Source organism: Panthera tigris, chromosome A1 (assembly GCF_018350195.1).
Source record: "Panthera tigris isolate Pti1 chromosome A1, P.tigris_Pti1_mat1.1, whole genome shotgun sequence".
Lineage (NCBI taxonomy): Eukaryota > Metazoa > Chordata > Mammalia > Carnivora > Felidae > Panthera > Panthera tigris.
In genome coordinates this window covers 100,856,434-100,880,381 of record NC_056660.1, presented here as the reverse complement: position 1 = coordinate 100,880,381, position 23,948 = coordinate 100,856,434, and the positions used below count along the sequence as shown (strand labels likewise).

Sequence of the window (23,948 nt, the reverse complement as noted above, 5' to 3'; positions counted from 1 at the left end):
TCCTTTTAGATCGGAAATCATTCTTTACTTAATCTGATAGGTGACTGGATTACAGGTACAGGGAGCCTAGCCATGGCCACCTGACACTGACAGAGGCCAAAATGAGGTCAAGTTCTGTTACACGGAATGGAAGCTCCAAGAAGCTCTCTTTCGTGCCTCTACAGACTGTCACCAAACGCTTCTTGGATTGGACCGAACTGCACAGGGCTTGTACATACGATGGGCTCAATGCATCTTTACTGATGTGCTTTTTTTATTTGCTCTGCTGCATGAATCTTGTTAAAATATTAGATGATCTTTGGAATATCCTTTTTTTTTTTTTTTTTTTTTTTAATGTATATACTGAGCCAATCTGGCTTTCCTTGAGGCAAAAACGTACGGATGAGTATTTTTCCCCTGCTTCTAACAGACATGAACAGAAGAACCTTTCCTGTGGGAAGTTTTGGTCTTCCCAGACTCCAAAGCTGGGCACCAAGCAGTTCACATGGGGTCCTCCAGGCAGAGCCAACCAGCCCCGCCCCCCTAAAATCTTCAGAGATTATGGTTAATGTTTAGTAAGAGAGAAGGAAAAAGGAGTCCTTACTACAAAGAAGTTTTAGATGCCAATTCACTTCCTTCCTTCTTTCCTCTTTTCACTAAAGAGCTTGGCAAATGCTGTTAAATGAAATGATGTCTTGCTTTTGCTCCTTACTGTCCATGACTTCCAGTGTCACTGTACAAACTGAAAGCCAAGACCTTCATCATGCTCCTTTGATAGGTATTTTTTTCCTATGGGCTCTTTGACTTTAGAAGTTCTAAGTAGATACCCAAGTTGGCTGCCAACAGGCCCATGATCTACCTGCAGCTTGAGGGGTGGAGTATTTCAGTGGGCTCTCAGCCAATCAGATTTCAAGGCAAATCCTACACTGAGACTCTGATCTCTTAACGCCATATCTTCTCCAGCCTTCTTTGGACAGCAATAATCTTGATCTGCCTAAACCCACATCCCAGCAGATTTCAGAACTTGGAAAGGGCTCTCCCCTGTCATGGCAGGCTCCTGAAAATTCTGTGAAAGCCTCCGGGGCCCTGGGCGGGTGGGACAATTTGGAGACTGAGCCACTGGAGGCATCTAGGTGCAAGTTGCTCAAGGCATACAGTTTAGGATTCTGCAGCTTTACGAGGTTCTTTTCTTTCTTTGTAACGTTGTTTAAGCCAATACCCATTAGGTGAAGTAGTAAAATTAACTGTTGAGGTGAAATCCGTTTTTATTGACTAATCTGCAACAAAGGTTTTTTTGAATGTTTGTTTTATGAGCTTGTAAAAGAGTATCTTCATAATATTTACAAATGTCCGTGGGATGGATATCTGTGGGCAATGGTGAGAAGCTTCCCAAAACTCCCTTGGGATAGTTCAATCCAGAACGATCTGATTGTATACACTGAAGGATTTAGTTTTCCATTTCCTAGAAGATGTTTAAGTCTTGCACTATTAAAAACAGCATACACTCAGTTCTCCCCTGGGAATATATATTTGATAAACTAAAACACACACACACACACACACACACAAAAACAAAAACTACCCAACCATACATATAGCTTGTAGCTATCATCCCAATAAGAGTAAAGGCAGAATGAACTAAAACACACACACAGAATCTAATCCAACCAATTCTCATGCTTTTCTTAATTCACTTTCCAGATGGAATTACGTGATGGTCACAAAAACACACTCTTGGAAAGGTAAATGATACAATTATTAAAGCCCCTCAAATATTAACCTGATGAATTCAAAGTAAGTTAAAATGGCAACGCTATTGGAAACATGACAAAAACAGGATGCTAGAGAAAAAAAAAATTGAGTTGGAGTCAACGAGGTTACACATAAGTAACACCTTAACATTAATAGAAATCTATTTCGCATTTTGACCCTGAAACCTCTTCAATTAATTACTAAAACCTATTTACACAGCAACAAGATAAAAATCAATCTGATTCCTGGCACCGTGTCTGTCCGGCTGCCCTCTCTAATGTAAGGGGCCAGAAGGATCGTCAATCCTACGTCTTTGCTTTTGCAAAGCTCTCTTGCTCAAAGGCCCTGGAAACGTGCTGCCGTCATCTTCCACATCCAGGGCAGTGATGAAGCCAGAATGTGCTAACCCTCTGAGGGGTCAGGACTGAGGGCAAGGAAAGAGTACACCAAACTCTAGAATCTGTGCTAACCACTGGCCCTGAGGGGAGATGAGAAGAAAAGAGGTCCATTTGGGTGATCACAGCCCTAGAGGGTCCAGCTTGGCTGGGGCAATGCAGGCTTGACTTCAGATCTCTTCCTATCCCCCTTAGCCAGATGCTTTTGCACAGTCAACAAGCTACACCTGTGTACACAGACAACAATTAAAACTATTTTTACTACCAATATATATCATAAATTAAACCAGGATGAAAACGAGTTAAGGATGATGAATAAAAGTAACTAATTCATGAGAGGTAAGCAAAGATGACCCTCTTTGATGAGTCCTCCTTCCGATGGCAGACACCAAGGCAGGCAGGACCCGGGCCAGCAGGACTCTGCCACCCTGAGACAAGCTCAGCCTCGGGTTGAGCACCATGGCAATGACATCCCATGGCAATAGGTCCAAACGGAAAATTATGGGTAATGAGAGCCTACAAGACTCCTTGGCTGAGATTGAGCAAGATTCATCTCTTATTGCCTCAATTATTTCTCTTCTGGCTTGAACTTGTCCTAAAGAAAATGAATAGGCTGTACGTCTAAGTCCTTTTAAACTTCCTTCTTAACCACCGAAAGCCAGTATGGCAAATGAGTAGAGACAGAGAGGGATGAACAGCAGAGTTCATCACAAAGACAGGAGAAGTTGCTTAGAGACAACTGACCAGACCAAGTCCAATGTGCTAGTCCACACTCCCAAGCCTTTCCACCCACTTGGGCTGCCAGAAATACCTCTTTCCTTTGTCTATCTGGAAAACTCCTATTCATCCTTCAAGACGTATCTTCAACATCATCTCTCCCAGACAGCATTGACTCCTCCATTTCTGTGCTATCCTGTGGCACTATATATATATATTATTTTCCTGCTCTTCACTTTTGCACTCTTTACCCTAGATTTTTACCCCCATAAATTATGTGGTCTTCAAAGACCGGGAAGTGGAGATGCATTCATCTTTGTATCTTCCGCGACTAGGTGGGTGCCTAGTACAAAAGAAGATGTTCAGTAGGTATGTGCTGAATGAATGAATACGTACATGGATAAATGAACGACTGAACGAGTGAGTGAACCAACAGCTCACCTCGCATGATTCAGATGTCCACTGTTTTCATGACTGTGCCATATCTAGAAAGAGTCTTTCACTCAGATGCTCTTACCTTGCCAAAGCTCTCGGAATTCATTCTCACCTCTTCCCACATTGCCTGAATCCTCAAGAATTCAGACATGCCCAGTATGTGGTTCTGTTTTGTTTTGTTTCACCAATATCGTAATTCTACGATCCAAAGAACACACTGGAAAGGCCACAGGTTGGCCACTGTCACGGAGTCAAACCACTTTAACAGATGGGGAAGAGGAGGAAATAGTTCACCAGAATCCTAAAATGTTCAAGTTCCCCAAGAGATCACTATTTAAATGTCCTAAACTGGGGTCACCTCACCCACGGTCATAAACTTGCTGGTGGCCAAAAGAGGACACTGTAGGGGCTCTCCGCTTAAATTCTAGAAGCACAGACCCTCAGGAACTAGAATCTCTTTTTTTTTAATGTTTATTTTTGAGAGAAAGAGAGACAGAGTGTGAGCGGGGGAGGGGCAGAGAGAAAGAGAGAAAGACACAGAATCTGAAAAGGCTCCAGGCTCTGGGCTGTCAGCACAGAGCCAGACGCAGGGCTCAAACCCACGAACCGCGTGATCATGGCCTGAGATGAAGTCGGACGCTCAACCCACTGAGCCACCCAGGCTCCCCTAGGAACTAGAATCTTAAAATGACCTACTCCTTCTCCTTTATTTTACTGATGAGGAAACAGACCCAGAAAGATCATCTTGTGTCCATGGCCGCACAGCTTGAGCCAGGATCAGGGTATAGGCTTCCGGACATCGTTCTTTTAATGCCAACCACCAAACAAGGAAGTCCTCTCGGAGCCTGGATGCTCACCTTCCAAAACCTTCTCCACCCGCTGGCTGAGCCGAGCGGCACTGTGCCAGCTGGTCTGCTGGCTCTTGGAGAAGGCTAGGAGGAAAGAGGGGGTGAAGGGTCAGGCTCTACTCACTTGAAGGGCTTTTCTCCAGTGTGGGTTCGGATGTGGTTGTTGAGGGTGGTGGCCCCGGCGAAGGCACGACCGCAGTAGCCGCACTTGAAGGGCCGGTCACTGGAGTGAGTGACCACGTGGTTCCTCAGCTCTGATGGTTGTGAAAAGGACTGCGAGCAGTGACCACACTGGTAAGGTCTGAAACAAATAAAGAGACTGCCTGGTCATCACTGTCTGTGTCAGTCGGCGGAAATCAGCGTCACGAGGCAAGGGCCTTAACTTTCCACTGACATTTTCTCTGTTTTTAAAACCGCACCTAAGGCTTTGGCGGCTGGGTCCCCAAGACCGTGCCTGTGGCCCTGGGAACACAATTCACGGAGCTTCTGAGACACATCAGTATTCCCAAACGAATATTCCTTGCGGGTATCAACCATCCCGGTTCAAGAACCCTCGCTTTCTTGTTTTTTATCCCCACCCGAGGCAAATATTAGGGCGCTCTGGGGAGCACGGAGAGTACGGGCGTGATTAAGCAGGAACGTTACCAGAGAAGATACGGAATTGTCTCTCATGATTCCGTGGCACTTTTAACTTTTCAAAGTGCTTTACGAACAATTACGTAGTTTAGTCTTTACAATAATCCTCAGGGGCAGGGAAAGCAGCTGTTACTATCTCTGTCGGTTCAGAAAACTGAGGGCCAACTGTCCTCAGGGGAAATAAACTCTCGATGCCAAGGTCACCGCAGGGTGTTAGGACTTTATTCTGAGGTAAATATGCAGAAGAGTGAGCAAGCTGCTTGTGTGTTTCAATAAATATGCAACTGCCTTGGGGTCTACAACGAAGACATTTGATAGTGTGTCAGCACCGGTGTGCACCCCAATTTGTCTCTCTGTGACAAAAGTCCTGACTTGTACTTACTCTTTACAGCCACACACCCCACACACATACACATACACTAATATTTATCCATTGTGGGTCATCTTCTTAAACTTTAGCTCTCCAGTTTAATCCGTGGCAAGCAACGATTTAGAGCAGCACAGAAATGACGGGATGTCCCTGTGTCTGCAGAGGGAGGACGGTGATGGGAAAGCCAATGGAAGGAAGTTGTGACAAATACCTGATAATTAGCGAGATTATCAGAGAACATTCTTTCCAGTTCAAGAGAAGTAAATCGATTTGGGGTTTTCATAAAGGACATTAGACTTCTGTCTGCTCTACCAGAGTTCTGCTGCTTACTTAAGCAGAGTCCGATGAGTGACAGAAACCCTGGGAAGTTCTCCCCACTCACAAAACTAGTTCTCATCCTTCTTTGATGGAACTCTAATTTATCAAAATTTTTGTTAAGAAAATTAATAATCTGTCATGAGCGATATTAACAGCACTCACGAAGCCCTGCTTTGTGGCCCAGACGTTTCTGGCTGCATTTAGAAAGCCAATGGCAAAAGCAGATTTAATTGCTCTAGCTTTCACAAATGCGTAGGCTCCAAAGACCAGAAACCAAAACGAAGGGCGAGGAGACAATGGCGAGCGAGCATGTAAAACAATTCAATTAAGTGCAAAATAAAGTGTACCCTCTCATTTGTCAAGTGAAGTGCTTAATTGTGGCTACTTGCCTCACTGAACACAAATACTATTATTTTACCAGGCTTCAGCACACTGAGCACTGATTGTAGAATTTTTTAGCTTGATTAATAGTCCAGGATTGGTCAATAACTCAATACTATACAATTTTAATTACTTACATTTAGAAATCTATTTAACTGCTCTCAAACAAGTTTCAAAAAATATATATAAGCATCCTTGGTAAAGGAGTTTATCAATCTTGATAAATTGCACATGCACTTTATTACAATTATTAAATATTGCTTTGAAAGCCATTAAAATGATATGTAAATGCAAATGTCTGCCTGCCAAGTCTGTTCTTTATAGTAACCATTAACCTTAAAGTGTTCCTCAAGAAATCATTCTCTCAGGAGTGAACTTTTTAAACTATTGAAGATTATAAACAAAATAATTTATTAATATATGCTATATCCACTGACAATTGATTTTTCTAATAGTGAAGGGACCATTAACAGTTATTAGCCTCTGGTTATCTATTTTTAATAGCTATCACAATAAACAATAAGCCACTAAATAAAGCCAATTAATCTTTTCTTTTCTTTTTTTTCTAACTCTGCTGTCAAAAGTTGGGGTGATTTATTTCCCATAGTCAGGAGTCAATCCATCCTTTTTATGTTAATAGTCGCAATCGCGAAGATTTACACACAGAAGAGCAGAAATGACCATGGGGAGGCTTATCCTGAAGTCTATTATCAAGGTAATACCAAGGAAAGACAAAGAGAATTCTAACACATCCATTTTGCCCAATACTATGGCCTGAGAGGCATTTGCTAGGTGTCCAGTGGCCTAAGGCACAACTTTAAAAACTTCGTGGAATTTAGCTTGACTTCATGGAAGGGTCTGCACGACAGGGAAAGCAGCACCGGGGAGTCCTGCTTCGGCCCCTAGCCTGAGTCAGCTGTGAGACTTTGGTAAGTCCACTTCCCCATGGTTTCCTCGTCTCTCCGCTAAGAGGGACACAGTGATTTACCTGCTCTCTAGCCTCCCATCATGCTCTGGTCCTGCTTCCAGACAATCAACCAACACGTGCAGCCTGAGAATCTGTCCCAAGACACAGCCCCCCAAAACGTAGAATCAACAACATGACCTCCATCTTGTATTGTGTGCACCAGCCAGTTCCCTGCACGGAGAGCCTTCCATGGTTTTGTGAGTATACACACTAATTAGAATACGACCCATTTAATCTTATTTGGTAAACAGTTGAGAAGTCAGGGCAACAAGAAAATCCAGGACCAAGATGGAGAACCAAACCTTACTTGAACTGATCTCAAGAAACAAAGCAATATCCCTTCATTCTCAGATATCCTGAAGAGTAAGATTTTATACCCCACGCTTACAGTCACCTCTGCAGAAGCTGACTTTATGTAGAGTTCAGACTAAAATGTGAACTCGACTTGCCACTATAATAACAGATTGTCTCTCTCAGCCTAGAAATTTACAGGAAGTTAGCCTTCAGAAAGTCTGGAAGTTATATAGCAAGTAGACAAGATTCCTTCTTTTCCTGGATTTTCACTATTTCCCACAAAAAAAGTATGAATGAAAGGAAAAGATTCAAAAGTAATTTTAACATTGACTGCATCAAAGGGTTTCCCCTAAGGATGTAGGCATACATTCAAAACGGAATGAAATCTCCAAGTCCAAGGGCAGGCCTTCGAAAACATGACCACCCCTATGGAATCTTCTTTGGAACAACTGGCCAGAGGAATTAAGGCTCACAGTTTACAACGGAAGTGATTTGAGGGCACAGGATTCACTGCCGTTACTCTGCTTTTTATTCTGATAACTAACATTCTCGTAAACATGTCTAGGTGCGGCCACAAGGTTAGGCTTCCTGTACTAAACCTGCAGATCCAATCGATTTCAACTCCAAAGTTCTTTCTCCCGATGATGTGTCCTACTGGCAGGAGCATGGAAGGACTGACATCATCAAGCACCGCATTTAGCTCCCCTCTTCCCAGGATCTTAGGTGACTCAACAGCTAAATGTGAATATACTTTCTAAGAAAGCACTCTGATTCTCCCCCCACGTCATCATACACAGACACCATTTCATTATTCTGAAAATATAGGCAACAAGCATTCCTCACAAAGTGATGACATTTCACAACCAGAAGAAGCTTATGGCTTTTTTTTTTTTTTTTTTTTTAACTACTGGAGACATCTAGCACTGTTGTCCGATCGTGGAAATGTTCTTTATCTACACTGTCCAACGTGGGAGCCATGAGCCACCTGGAGCTGTTCAGCTCCTGAAATGTGATTAGGGTGACTGAGAACTAGACACACTATTTACCTCATTTTGATTACTTCAAACTTAAATAGCCTCGTGAGTTTCAACGTAGAAATATCAAAGCCTCATGAAAAACCAGAGTATGGTGCCCCATACGCAGTAACAAACTAACTAAAAACCAGGGGCACCTGGGTGGCTCAGTAGTTGACCATTTGACTTCAGCTCAGGTCATGATCTCCCAGTTCTAGAGTCTGAGCCCCACATCAGGCTTGCTGCTGTCGTCCTGTCAGCACAGAGTCCGCTTCCAATCCTCCTTCCTCCCCGCTCCGCCCCTCCCCTACTGTGCTCTCCCAAAAATAAACAAATATTAACAACAAAAAAAGTAACTAAAAGCCAGACAAAGCCTGGGTCAAGTTAGTTAGCATCTATCGATGCTGGTACACATTTAAACAGAAAGCAAGCAAAAAGACAAATTTTGTACATCCCCTGGCATTCTCTGTAACTGGCAGCATCTACACCAAAGATTACCCTAGTAAAATGTGCAATTCATTTACTTTGGGTCTGTAATCGGTTTTGTGTACACAAAGAACAAGGATGAAGCACTTAACAAAATTAAGTGTGGTTTGGTTTAAAATATTAATCCTTTGATTTTTTTCTTTCATGGCATGAAAGCCTCCAGGACAAAACTCGTTCAGCTGGGGCCACGTTCTCTCCTTGCCCCACGCCAGTCCTCCCACGTGTACATCTTCCAGAACTTCAAAGGGAGTGCTACTTAGGTCACTGCTGGCCATGCGGAGTGAGAAGAAAATGCAGCTGTATGTAAGAAGGAAAAGACTGCAGGAAAGCGGTGAAAGTACAGAGCCAAAAGGACCTGGAGAACACGAAACCCTAAAAAGAACAGAAGCTTCGCATTTGGGGGCAGGGGGACAGCGGAACACAAGAACATGGGCACACTGAAAACAAACGATCACAGTGATGGATCATCTCCAGGCTCCTCCCACCAAAGAGCACCTTCTAGGGTGACTTTCCCCTCTGGTACCACCACATCCAGTTACAAACAATGATACTCAAAACGACACAAATGTGAGCAGCTGATGGTACAGCTGGGAGGCTAAAAGGCAAACGTGCCACGAAAAAAAACCAAAAAAAAAAAAAACCAAAAACAACAACAACAAAAAACCCAAGGAGAAAAGAAAAAGGAGGCAACATAAAGATAAGCATTAGAAAGATACTTTCTGCAGACAAAAAAAGATGACAGGTTCATCAAAAAATAATCCACTGAGATTGAAGGCTTTGCTTACCCCTTTCTGGAGCCCCCCCAGTGGGACTGTTGAGGGTTTCTGCAGCAGAAAAACAGAAGAGAAAAGGGATTTCTAACTCCTGGTTCAAGCAAAAGGGATTTCAGCTGCCCTGGCCTAGGTCATAAGCTAATGCAAAACCCCTAGTGTTTATGAAGTTCCTAAATAAACTCTTGGGGCGTGTAGATGCTAACAGCTTCTTCCTTTTGAATCCACTCAGGGCAAAGAAAAAGTTAGTAGCCTAGGAAAAAGGAAGACAAGAATTGGGAGTCTGTTTGCAAAGTATTAACAGAACAGAATTGAGAAATAACACTTCTGTGGCTCCAGGACCCCCACGGATGTGTTTTGATCTTGAGTGCTAATTCTTACCTGGCTAGGGCAGATGGAATTTATTTCTGCATTTAGTGTAAACAGCGTGGTCATGAAAAAGGGCGATCTGGCAACTCTAAGCGTCCCCGGGTCTTTTTCCTTTATATCAAAGCAGAGACTTTTTGATGGTCTCTCCCATGGAAAAGCTCACGGATACAGACACACAAAGTCTCTTTTGATGAAGGTTCAGATGGGTTGGGTTTCATGGCCAAATATTCAGTCCGTTGAGTGAAAAATCTTTTGGACCTCGGATTCTGGGGCCTGTTTCAAATTTGGATGTGTTTGAAACTCTAACCTGTTTACCTTCTGACTTTGTCTTCGATGTCTTTTTTGCCCCTGGTTTTCTAGCACAATTTTCCTATCAAAATATAAGCATGTGCGTTTTTCAAAGAGAGGGGAAATGGTGTCTGACTGGAAGGTTCTAAGCTTTATCACCGTATACGGCTGAATGGCCACAAACTGCCAAAGATGGAAAGCTGGCTGATTTATGGAGTCAATAACTGAAGAAAATATGTACACTCAGCAGCTCTAAGTCTGAAAATAAGTCATGGAAAATAAGAGAAAAAGCTCCAAATTTCACAACCATCATACACAAATTTGATACTGAAGGTGAGTTCTTCCTCTTTCTTGGCAATTCACTCATGTGGTTAAGAATCATAGAGAGTATCTTCTACTTCCAAACTTGCTGGTGCAAAGACCGCATTCTAGATTCTAGAACTGAAAAGAGCTATCCCAGTACTATAGGCAAAAAGCAAATCAGGTGCCTAAAACAAGTGCATCAAAGTGAGTGGGTATCTTCCCCAATTTTGCCCGTATCTCCAATAATCAATTCGGATATGATGGAGTAATTTAAGCACTCCCTCATCGTTACTAAGAAACCACGAACTTGATTACTTTGCCTATGAAGGGCCTAATTTTTTTGAAGTCCTAATTCTTAAATTCAACTTATTCGTGAATGATGGTGACTATGTCTGAACAGAGAGCAAAGACAGGGAAGAGAGAAGTACCCGCTGCTTGAGTCATCTGATCCCACCCTGGCTATGTACCTGGATATCAAGCACCCATCACTGTGCATCATCTGGGAAGGTTTGGCCACACCACACCTGGGCATGAGTCAAAGAAGCCCAGCCATGTCTAGCACAGAATGGAAAACTCATGCCATGTGGATTTCTGCCAGTAACTCTCAATTGACTTTAAATCAGCGCTCACCCAACAACCCCTCCTGCACATGTATTTGGTGTATCTAAGTTTTCTGAATTTATCAGCTGTTTTTCTGACAGTTTACATAGATGTTTTACAAATCATGACAGTATTATTTGATGGGACAGACTTCACAGGGACTTAAACCATAATATGCATATGGTTTTCCAAGTGTAACTGGGGGCGGACAAAATAGTCTGTTTCAGTATCCATTTACTGTAACATATTCTTATTGCTTTATGTGATATTCAGCATGAAATCAAATCATACTCAAAGCTAAGCCTGGCGTTTCAGGACCCAGAAACTTTCAACTATCATTTCATCTTACCTTGCACATTTAGTTATTATGATAACAACATATCTGTGCCACTAACGAATCCATACATCTGAACGCAAAGCTCCTAGTAACACAAGTTAACGCCTCTTTTAGGCTTCAAAACTCCTAAAATGCATTGCAAACTTGGAAGAGAAGCATCTCGAAGCTACATGTGTACTTGCAAGACAGAGAAGCTTTCAAAGAAAACCCTTCCTGAGTGAGGAAAACATTTGCACAACTTTTGTGGTCACTTCTAAAGCCCAAAGCACTAACACGTGCAGAGGTCTGATGACAGTTTCACCGGGATCTCTCCCTGGAAAGTGAAAGACTGGAAAGGCCCAGCTACCTTAACAACCCTAACGCAACCATTTCAACATTAATTAATTACAGCAATGCTTGATGCTTGGCAAGGGGTTTCTAGAAAAGCACAAATAAAGAACAAAGACACATGTAAATGTGCATATGCATACTAAAAGGCGTTCTTATTATTATTTTAGAATACATCCACCCCCTTCCCAGCACATCTCCACCCTCTGTGTCCCTGCCGGGTTCGCCAACACGCTGTCATACCCTGCTCAGCTGGGAGGGGACAGCTAGAGGTGTAACATAAGGCAAAGAGAACAGAGGGGCTTAAGGTTAATCAGTGGCCAAACGAAGAAAATAATTCAGAAGACGTGCTTCCAAGCTCGTATCTTCCTTCCAAAAAATCATTTTCCAGGTTTTATTTCATTTCATATTCAAAGTGCCTTTTCCAGACTATTCTTAGATATTTGGGGTTTAATCACATCTTCACAGGATGTGAAAGGGAGAGAAAGCACGGTCCTTTCTTATTGAATTATTTTGATTTTTGTCTTTTGCGCTCCCGGCTCTCAAGACTGTCGAATAAACGAGTTTTGATTCATAAATAATAGTTCCATTATATCTACTGTGCCACTCGTCAAAGCACCTGAAATTTTAATTCACTTGTTCAGCTAAATTTCATCCTCAGTTCATGGCCATAAAATTCTTTATTGACAAACTTTCAAACCAACTTTGACTCTGAGGTATCTGGTCAACATTTTTCTTCTGTGTGGATATTAGTTTATTGAATAAGTGGCATCTGTTTTCCTCCACATCACTAGCAGAGTAGGTATTTCCTTTTGACAGCTTTGCAGGATTTATGGGTTTGCACGCTCTGAAGAAAAATAGTACTAAGCAAAAAATTCCAATTCATTACCTCTTAGTACTTAATTAAGTTCATACCCACGGCACACTGGAGGTGAACCCTGAAATGCCTGTGACAGCAAGCAAGGCAGCCAACTATATTATCGTAGGAAGACAGAGAGGATTCTAATGCTCCTGACCTCATTTTTCCATCTACGATATTCATACATGCACCGTCTGCTTTGTTCCCCTTTAGACCCGGACAGAACTGTCTGGAAAGCGAGAGCAAGGTCCCTCCCTGCGACCTCTGTTGTTCCCGTAGCCCGGCTACACAGTAAAAAGTCCATCAGTGGCCCCGCCACTCATCTCTGACCTTCCAGAACGCGCGCACACACCTCCCGTCGTGGGCGGCTGCGGGAGGCGCCTGGGGCCTGGCGGAAGGCAGGCAGTGGGTCTCACTGAGCAAACACGAGGGGAGCGGCCAAGAGTCGGGGTTACCTGTCGGGGTTCTGCGTGCACACGTGCATCTGCAAGAGGATCCGCTGCGTGAAAGTCTTAAAGCACTGCCCGCACTTCCAAAGATGCCAGTCACTGAACTCCGAGTGGAGCTGGCTCGTGGAGGTCGGGCTCGCCAGGACTCGCTGGTTTTTCACGTTGATTTGGTTAAATCCTGACTCCATGGGCCCAGACTTATCCAGGAGAGAGAAGTTCCTGCTGCACGGCGTCTGTGGGAAAACCACAGAACGCTGCTGGGCGGCCGGGGGCAGTTTGCTGCTCTTGCTCAAAGGCTGCAGGGCGTCTTGTCTGCACATGGCCTCCATGACCGTGGAGGGGACGTTTACTGGGAGAACAGGAAGAGTGTCAGAAGATCAGTTTCGTGAGCCTTTCCAAGAAGCACCATTACACATGCTTCTAAAAATTCCTTTACATCACCATTGTCAACATTCGTTTTTCTGGACTCCAAATTACTTGACTTGAAGGGGAAAAGAAAGCACTAATGTCACAAATTCCTATCTCACTCAGTGCCTCTTCATTAAGCACATACTATACGCTCAGGGTTGTTTACACATCGTCTTTGCCTCACAGTTCACTTACGGGTAGAGACATAAAGACTCCAGAATGAGGCTCCACACTGCACCCTAGGCTCGGAGAGAGTCGAGAAGGCAAAAACAGCAAAAGGAGAAGAGAGGGGAGAGAATGTCGGGGGTGGGGGGCTTCTGCCCACAAGGCAACCCCGAGCAATGTCTGAGAAGACAGATTTGGGCTCCCAGGATTTTAGGCCTTCCACCGAACCTTGCCAGCATGGGACATTCCAGAAAAACCAGCTGAAAGATGAACGGAACGAGGTGAAAGATGCCTAGAGACAATAGTCTGGCACCTTAGTAGGATGGTGAGGGAGACAGGCTGACCAAACGGCATGGTTCTCGACCCCATGGGAACAAGGGGTGCAAGAGAAACAGACACAGACCGTTTCTGTACAGAAATAGCAAGAAAAAAGGGTTTGAGTCAGGTGGACTTACAGACAGGGTGCAGTAGCTAAGGTCAGAGTCGAAGGCAACACAGCATAGCGCTGGCAACTCGGGTTTGGGACCGGGAAGACTTGGGTTCGAATCCTGACTCTGCCTTGTATTAGCTTAGTCATCTCCTGTAAGTTATTCAAAATCGCCCTGTGCCTCCGCTTCCCCATCTGTAAGATGAGGACAGCGGGAGTCATAATCCTAAAAGTAACCGCAGCAGGGCTAAGGGGTTGAGACAGCCTCCATTTTCACACTGCTCTTTAACACTCTTGCGGCCAGCGGCAAGTACAGAACGTTGACATCTACAGCCGCGTCCTTGGTAAGATGTAAAATGGTCACCCTACGGATTAAGTTAATGCACAGAATGTAGAAAGTGCCACGCCACAGATGTTGAGGCCTAAGAGCAGTGGCTTCATCTTTAAACCCTGTCATGACACGGAAATGCAATAATGGAAGTATCCATCAACGACGACCACCATTACTCTTATTTTAGGGAAGACACTGGAATGAAGGAAGATGGATGTAAACTGGAATGGTGGTAAAAGCAGCAAAAGTAAGAAACATTTTTGAGGAAGGAAACCTAATACATGTGAAATCTGTTTTTCTTTAAGTTGTTACGGTGCTAATAATCCACATCATGCACTTGCTGGTCAACCCACAGGGTGAAAGGTGATTAGAATATGCTTTCAAACTATTATTCTTGTATTAAGTCAGTACTGTGGCAATAAAATGTATTAACACTGGTTATTTCAGGGGTCAAAGAGATTAAAAGTCACAGGATGGCCGAGGGGTGCCTGGGTGGCTCAGTCGGTTGAGCGTCCGGCTTCGGCTCAGGTCACGATCTCACAGTTTGTGGCTTCGAGCTCCACATCAGTCTCTGTGCTGACAGCTTAGAGCCTGGAGCTTGCTTCGAATTCTGTCTCCCTCTCTCTCTGCGCCTCCCCCGCTCATGCTCTGTCTCTCTCTCTCCTTCAAAAATAAATAAAAACATTAAAATAAAAGTTTAAACAAAAAAGTCATAGGGTGGCCAAAGAAGAAAATTAGAGACCAAAAAATTTGAAGAGGTTGACAGGCAAAAAGATGGGTCATGGGAAGTAACCTATGGCCCTTGGCCACTGGTTCAAGGCCACAAGGGAGGACACATACGAAGTGAGGGCTCTCATCCTTCCCTCAGACCATCACTGAGATGCCCACGTAGCATGCAAACTCAAGTGTGCTCGACTACAAAGAGAAAATGGTAGTGGACTGTGGACCCGGGGAGGTTCTGCACTTGAGTGGACAGGGAGAGACCATGTGCAGAGACTCATGGGGGATGATGGGCTGCCACTAAGGACCTTCCAACCCAGACAGTGTTCTGTACAATCACAGCAGTGACACGCATCCAATAACAGGAACAGCTCTGTGTACAGGACTCTGTCGGCATGGCCCGTCCTGTCTTGGGAAGGGAAAATAAAAAGATTCACAGACCTGGGAAGAAGTCTATGTAGTTGAATGCACCTTATACTCACAGGGGAGGCTTTTAAAAAGTTAAAATCACATAGGCACCAGGATGGCTCAGTCCATTAAGCATCCAACTCTTGGTTTTGGCTCAGGTCATGATCTCACAGTTCATCAGTTCAAGACCCACATCAGGCTCTGTGCAGGCAGTGTGCTGGCAGTGCTTGGGAGTCTCTCTCTCCCTCTCTCTCTCTGTCCCTCCCAGTTCTCTCTCAAATAAGTAAATAAAATACGCTTAAAAAAATTAAATCACAAGCTCTTGGTAGGGCCTGGGCATCTGCATTTTTAGAGGCTCCCTCAAGTACTTCTAATGTACAATCAGGTTCAAAAATCACTGATCTAATCCAACCCTCTCTTATGACAAATAAAAAGAGCTGAAGCCCCAGAAGGTCCAATACTATAACTCGACCAGGGTCACACATACAGAGGACACATCTGAGCTGGAAGCTTTAGCCTTCTAACTGCCAAGTCGTTTTTTTCTAGCCACACTCCTAGACTGTTCATCACTCACCAGCTGTGTTTCAAAAGTAAAAAGAACATTTTATAGATAGTATAGGGTTTGGCATGTATGTAAATATAGGATAAACATAAACATAGATGTCATATGTACATATACACCATAAAAATACTGATACATACCCATATACATGTTTATATGTCTATATTCTGTATATAAATATTTACACGTAATTTCAACTTGAGGCAAAAATGTATAATCGATATGAAATTTGCCCATATGTTTCAGACTTTCAAAAGAAAATCTTTGCACACAGAACGTTATTTTTTTTATTTAATTTTTTAAATGTTTACTTATTTTTGAGAGAGAAAGAGAAAAGAGCATGAGTGGGGAAGGGGCAGAGAGGGGGAGACCCAGAATCCACAGCAGGCTCCAGGCTCTGAGCTGTCAGCACAGAGCCCAACACGGGGCTCGAACTCACGGACCGCAAGATCATGACCTGAGCCGAAGTCAAATGTTTAACTGACTGAACTAGCCAGGCACCTCTAATGTTCATCTATTGTGTGTGTGTGTGTGTGTGTGTGTGTGTGTGTGTGTGTGACAGAGACAGAGAGAGAGAGATTGAGAGAGAAAGCAGGGAAGGAGCAGAGAGAGATGGAGACTGAGAGAATCTCAAGCAGGCTCTGTGCTGTCATGCTGTCAGCACAGATCCCAATGTGGGGCTGGATCCCACGAACTGTGAGATCATGACCTGAATCCAAACTCAGATGCTTAACCAAGTGAGCCACCCAGGCGTCCTGAATGTTACTCTTTAAATAGGTACTGCAAAATCAGGAGGAATGTTTTAGTAGTTTTTTTTTTAACGTTTATTTATTTTTGACCAAGCACGAGCGGGGGAGGAGAAAGAGGGAGACACAGAATCTGAAACAGGCTCCAGGCTCTGAGCTGTCAGCACAGAGCCCGACGCGGGGCTCCAACTCACAGACCACGAGATCATGACCAGAGCTGAAGTCGGACGCTTAACCGACTGAGCCACCCGGGCGCTCCAGCACTTTGTTAGTAAAAAATAACAGCAGCATTGTCAGAGATCAGTGTAGAACTCGTTTTGTGTACCCTGTTTATAACTTATCCAGAAGAGACAAAGCACAGGGGAACACACACATTTCTAGGCAACACTAAGTTCTTGCAGGTTGGGAAATGGCAGACTAACAGGAAGACACCATGGAAAGACTGTCTAACGAAGATGTCATCAGTGTGCACGAGAGCAGGGTAACCAGCCAGAAACTTCACTCTGGGGAAATTAATATAAAGAATACTTTAAGTATAGATTATGAATTCTGACTTCTAACTTCTCTTGGAAAATAACCTCATAGATTTTCAAAAATGGCTACGGTTGCCTCACCTTTATATTAAGCACGAGAATGGGTAAGCAAATGAATTTAACTCTAATGGTCAATGTCAACAGGGTGATAAAAACGTATACCAGTTTGTAAAATAATCTAGGATATTTGGGATCAGAGGTAATGATGATAATATGAGGCAGTAACAGTGAAGATGGTTGGAACCAAATTATGCCCTGTCTCATTATTTCCTTCTCTGGGACACCTCAAAGCAAAGGTAATATGCTTTCAAGACAGAAGTAGCAACTACACTCTATATTCTACACTGTATATTCTACTTTTGGTGTGGGATCCTTTATTGTACGAGTGAATCAATTCAATCGTCCGTACAAATGAATCAAATGAGCACATAACGTAGAGAGAGGACAAAGTAATGGCAGGAAGAAATAATTATCACAAAAGCAACCATATGTGATCTCTAAACTGTCCCACAGAGTTCCTGCACACTTTCATAGGACTCTTGGTATCTACAAATTACAGTTTTTTTAAAGAAGGATTTAAAGGACACAGAAGACTATTCTTCTAAATTAGAGCCCCATGGGCTATGGCAATCCAAAAGTATGAACAAAATGACCAGAAAGGTGACAGACCTTGCAGACGCCTGCAAAAGGCCCAGAGATGATGAACTAAAGTGGCCTAGAAAATGAGGGGTTTCCACACGAAGACACAGTGAGCTGGGAAAATCTCTTCCTTCTACCAGACAAAGATTAAGGGGGTAGAGGGAAAACTGGAAAAGCCCTACAGGGTATAGAGTCAAGGAAGAACACGAACTTGGCAAACCCTGGAAAATTACAACAGTGAGAGGGGCCCATGCAGGATCCGTACAACCACCCTCTGTCCATTCATTCAGTCCACCAATACTTCGTGAGCTGCTGGTGCCGTGGGTACGGGGGGAAAAGCAAGCCCCAACCCCTGTCCTCAGACCACTTACACTCTAGTGAGTGAGAGCTATCAAACAAAAGGTTTTTGCAAGTAAGTTCTCAGTTTCGTCAAATCTAAAATCCCATTAAGTGCAGGTTGCGGCATTAACTGTAAGGCATCTCCCAGGTTCAGAAGGAACAAAAAGAACAAAATGTGGCGGGGGGGGGGTTGGTGGGGGACATGTACGTGAGCACTTACAAGACACAGGTGCTCCAAGTGTGACGCATGCTATGAGAGAGACGAAGAGGCGCCAGGAAAGTTGGGGGGGGGGGTGCGGGACAGCTTCTCTCAGGCAGTGACCTTGAATGTGAGTCCCAAAAGGCACACAGGTGTCAGACAGGTGGGAAGGGGGAACAAAAGGCAATGTGAGATGATGCAACATGGGCAGCTCTGCTACAGGGTCTACCTGACAGGCTGAGGTGAGAAGGAGCTCAAGGGAGGACGCAGGGTAACAGAACGGGTCATGGCCAGTCTAATGACGCGCGAGTTCTGATTTTGTAAAACAGGACGTGAACCATAGGAAATACTTTCTGGAGACTCTATGTGGCCCATAGGCTACCATATTAAAGACCTGGGGACCCATTATAAGAGTAATGGCAAGCCATGGGGCGCCTGGGTGGCTCTGTCATTTGAGCATCCGACTCTGGATTTCAGCTCACGATCTCATGGTTGATGGGATCGAGCCCCGCTGCCAGCGCAGAGACTGCTTGGGATTGTTTTCTTTCTCTCTCTCTCAAAAGTAAATAAATAAACTTAAATTAAAAAAACCCCAGAATATACAATCAACAGGGCTTTGTAAGTGATTAGATAGAAGGGTGACTAAAAGTGAGATGCCAAGGTTTCTAGAAAGAACTGGATGAATGGGGCTAAGCTACTGAACTAGAGGAGGGGCAGAATGGTTTCAGTGGTATGTGCCCAGCTGGGCACTCCGGTCTGATACCAGGACAGATACGGAGCACACAACTAGATAGGAATGCGGGGATCAGTACAGAGGTCTGGACTGGAGACACAAATCTCGGAACACCTAAATCGGGTCCCCCGGGGAAAGGCACTGAAATGCAGATTTGCAGTTTTGTGTGCACGAGGTTCCCAGAGGAATCCTCCTGGGATCAATACCTCTAGGGAAGTGAGGCAAGAGAACTCTGTCCAGGGAGGAGATGGGACAATTCTGGAGATGGAGGTCCTTCACAGGCGTCCTGTTTTGGGGCAAGGGAACCAGTCCCTAGTAGCCTCCACCCACACTGCCCAGTCATTGAACATGGCCTGCACAGAGGGGGAGTAGGACCACGGGCAAAGTGGCTCTCTTAGGCTGAAGGTACTTCCTGGAGACAAACTCCTCTGACGGCTGGCAGCCCCTTCATCCCCCCCCCCCCACCAGGGGAATGAGTGCCTCAATCTAATAGCAAGGTTGGGATCTAGGTGGTACCCCCAGAGCATTCCAAAGCACCCAAAGAGACCAAATCTCTGACAACAGTGGGTTTCCCTGTGTTGTTTGTCACTTCTCACTGCATATGCGTTCTCAGCAGCTGCTGCCTTCTGTTGGGAGTCCTGTGCAGGTACCGAGGCATCCCTAGGGGGTGACTTCTCCTTGCTTCCTTTAGCACCCTACAGGTTTCTCCAGTTCTTGACCAATCTCTGTTGGCCCAGGGTTTCCAGACCTGGCAGGCAGTACAAAATCAACCCCACAACATCCCATAGCCAGGCCTGGCTTTTAGAGTGTGGCATTGTTTGCTTGTTTTTATGTTTTTGAGAGAGAGAGAGAGAGAGAGAGAGTGTGTGCACGAACAGGGGAGGGGCAGAGAGAGAGGGGGACAGAAGATACGAAGCAGGCTCTGCAACGATAGCAGTGAGTCCGTTGTAGGGCTCGAATTCAAGAACCATGGGATCGTGGCCTGAGCTGAAGTTGGATGCTCAACTGACAGAACTACCCAGGCACCCCAGGCACTGCTTTTACCAATGGCCTGAGATGGATGTTTCCTTGGCTTCCAGAACTGTGGGTAGTATTTTTCTAGTCCTCAGTCAGGGAGAGAACAGGAACTTCTAGTTCCCGGGCTTAAGTGAAGAGGCAACTCCCAGCTGCCCATGGTACTCAAAGGGCCTGGAGCCTGGACTCTTACCAACCTCACGAATGCCCAGCCCAATCCCCCCGAGCTAAGGCTCACAGCCGTGGCCATGTCACCCGGTTCCTGTGTTGTATCTGGTTGGTACGCTGTGTGTTCCAGTGCTTTCTTCTAGACTTGAGGACAGGGTCTGAGCTCCTCTACCTCGTCACAATCCTCCCCATGGGGCTTGGCACACAGATGGCCCTGCGGGACCCAACTGGAATGGAAACTCCTCCGTGTTTCCAGATGTAAGCTTGAGCCTGGGCCTAGCGCCTCCCTCTTGGTGGTGTGACAGGGTAAGGGTCATGAGGCGGAGGTGCCCCTTTTTGTTTTCTGCTCTGTAAAATCAAGAGGAAGAGGGGAGCGGAGGGGGGCAGTGTGCCCACTGCCTCGGCCACTGCCTCTCACATTCTGTTACCTTGGCTTCCCTTGCCAAGGCAGAAAAAGCAGCAGGAAGACTTGTTTAACATTTATTCCCTGTTTTTTTTTTTTTTTTCCACTTCCTCTGAAATGAATATGAATACACTCTGGTCTTTACACTCCGCAGGAGCTAATCCCCCACTGGAAGCTTTGGGGAGCCTCATTCCTTCTCGCGGATGCAATCTGTCGACACAGGCTTTCCTTCGGGCTCTTCTGGAAGGTCTAGGGTGGATGGAGCGGCTCTCTGCTTGGAGCTCTATTACATTTATAACCGTGGTTTTTTACAAAGAAAATAACATAGGAATTGCTTCCAGAACCCAAATGCCTGTGTCAAATGATGCCTTCTCTTTGAGCAGCAAGGCGGCTTTCGGGGGCTTGTCTGGGCACCTGAGTGTGCCCCCACCGCCTCTCAGCTGCCGCTGGAGGGGGGCAGTCACTGAGGCCTGAACCCACCGCACACGCTCAATAGGAAATGTGTACTTTCATTGTTGAAAGAACCATGGGAAGAAAACGATATTTTAATAAATGAAAGGGCTTAATAAGTATTATTTGCTAACTAAAATCATATTTCCCTTGAATATCTTGGGCCATGTATCAACTTCATTAACAAAGAAAAATCTGGCTGAAACATTTAATCCCCTCAAATAATGGCAAAAAAATTCTCAATATTCATCTGGGGGGGGGGTGGGCATTTAGTAATTGGTGTGTGCAGAGCACTAGAAGGAGGCCCTGTGGAGGTATTTTGTCTCTAGTATCAAGAAGCTTTTTAAGGTACCTAATTTATTTTGTGGCTCGCTCAGTGGGATAAAAATGGTCTTAGAATTGCTAATCCAGTTGAGATGATTTAAATTACTCAGGGCTGTGGAAGGCTATCTGTTAAATTATCTGCCCATGCCCTCTCACACATTTGTGCTTTTAAATCACACGGAGTATTTTCTCTGTGCAGAATACGGAACCCTCATTATAAAGCACTCCCAGCCCTCTCCGCGAATCATGCGGAATGGGAATCCATCTTAGAGTTACAGTCATATATCTCCCCCACGCTATCTGATGAAGCTTTCTGCTGGTTTCTTGGGTGGCCAATCACATGACAGATATATGACTGTGAGACAGGAACTGCAATAAAATTCCTATAATACCCTTAGGGGGAAGGGGGATTGTCACTGGTGAGCGTTGAAGTCAACGACTTAATTTTCTTGAAGCTTCCCTCCACCCTCACTTTGGGCTTGGAACTCAACACCCAAAAGAGCCGCTTCATTTATCTACCGAATCCGCGATACTTCAAGCTGCTATAGCTTTCCACATTGTCTTCCAAGGATTTCAATAAATGGTTGAACATCTTTCCCGGTGGAGTTAACGTAATACTCTAATCAGCAACCTCAAGAGTGCTTTACACGGTCGGACTCTATGAGGCAGAAGGATTAAAAAGCAAAGCATCCGGTGTTTCCAGAAAGTACCCTTTTGATGACACTGCGGCAATGAATCTTAAGACCAGAGGGCGCACTCTCAGATCCCTGTTGTCGGTGGCTGTGAACGGCACACAAGATCCCGAAATCCTCCAGCCCAACCCCTACATCTGTCTCATCCATGTAACAGCAACACCAAGCACAAGCAATGTTGCAAATGTGTGATTGCCACCCCAGAGATCACATCAAGGGTAAGAAATGCATTCCCTAGGGAGTAATTCCATGGCTCCCCCTCACGTGCATGGGTACTATTTCTCAACAAAACAAGTAAATAACCTGAAACCATTTTTCAAAACTTAGGGGCGTCTGGGCGGCTCAGCTCGTTGAGCCGCCAACTCTTGATTTCGGCTCAGGTCATGATCTCGTGTTCGTGTGAACCCCGAGTCTGGCTCTATGCTACCAGTGTGGAGCCTGCTTGGGACACACACACACACACACACACACACACACACACACACTCACTCTCTCTCTCTCTCTCTCTCTCTCTCCCCCTGCCCCCTCCTGCTTGCGCACATGAATGCACGCTCTCTCTCTCAAAATAAATAAATAAGCTTTTTATTTTTTTTTTAAATAGAAGTAATTCCACGGTGCTTTCCATTTCTGACTCCTAACTCAGTAGCTGGCCATTCCTTTCTTCAAGTTCCTCAGACCAAAGCCATAGAGTTATCCTGGACTCCTTTCTCTCTCGCTCAGCATCCAGTGTGTCCGGAAGCACTCCTGGCTTGACTTTCAAAACGTTTCCAGAATCCAGCCACTTCTCACCACCTCTACCAAGTCTATACTAGCCCGGACTACCACCCCGTCTCCCCGGGAGTCCTGCAGGAGCCTGGAACTGGATTCCCTGCTCCACCCTCCGCCCTTACTGTCTGGTCTCCACTCAATGGCCAGCGCAATCTTGTTACCACTGCAGCCAGAACATCTCACTCTTCGGCTCAGAACTCTGCCATAGCGCCCTTCGCCTGGCCCTCGAACAGAGGAAAAGCCAGGCTTCCGACAGGGGCCTCCTGGGCGCCACAGGGTCCCCACTCCGGTCCCACCCCACATCTGAGTTAACTCGTCCTCACCTCACTCCCTCCACAACACCCATGCTAACCTCCACGATACTCTTCCAACAGGCCAGAAACATCCCCATCATGGGGCCTTTACTCTTTTCATCTTGCCGCCCGGAACATTCGTCTCCCAAATAGCAAACGTGGCTGATCCTTCCCTCGCCAATCTCACCCCAAAGGCACATTCCAGGGAGGGCCTTCCCCGCTCACTCCTGCCAACCACAACTCACAACTCCTGGCATGCCTCACCCCTTCCCCTGCTTTGGCCACTCTACAAAATGTACCACCTGACAAGCCATGTATTCATTCATTCATTCATTCATTCATTCATTCCTGTGTCTCTCTCCACTAGAATGTAAGTGCCCTGAGGGCAGGAATTCCCATCTGCTTTTTGGCTGCTGCATTTGCAGTGCCTATGAAGACACTAGCTCACTACGGGTGTTCAATGAGCATCTGCGCAACGAATGAACACATCCTTGGACTATGTGCCTAGGTACCTGAGAACTCTAGTCTTCAATAAGCTTATTTTCAGACCTTTCTCAACACACACACACCACAATAACATCTTCAGAGTCTGTAGCAGGCTGTGGTAAAGGAGCGAACAGCAGACCTTACAGGATTTCTGGAAGGCTTTTGGATCAAATTCCACACTTCAGAAGGTGAGGTTACGTCAAGATCACAGGACACGCCCATGTCAGCAGGCTAGAGGGCCGGAAAC

The 23,948-nt window shown here is 45.1% G+C and overlaps 1 protein-coding gene across 2 annotated transcripts in view; it reads right to left on the bottom strand.

Moving 5' to 3' along the window:
* The window catches only part of PRDM6 (PR/SET domain 6), a 106,565-nt gene that overhangs the window by 4,381 nt on the left and 78,236 nt on the right, over nt 1-23,948 (bottom strand). For both annotated transcript variants that reach the window (XM_042982815.1, XM_042982823.1), the window contains 2 exons: nt 12,900-13,242; nt 4,251-4,427 (listed from right to left, as the gene is read on the bottom strand). In XM_042982815.1, the coding sequence (XP_042838749.1) occupies nt 4,251-4,427; nt 12,900-13,242 (520 nt within the window). The remainder of the gene's footprint in view (nt 1-4,250; nt 4,428-12,899; nt 13,243-23,948) is intronic.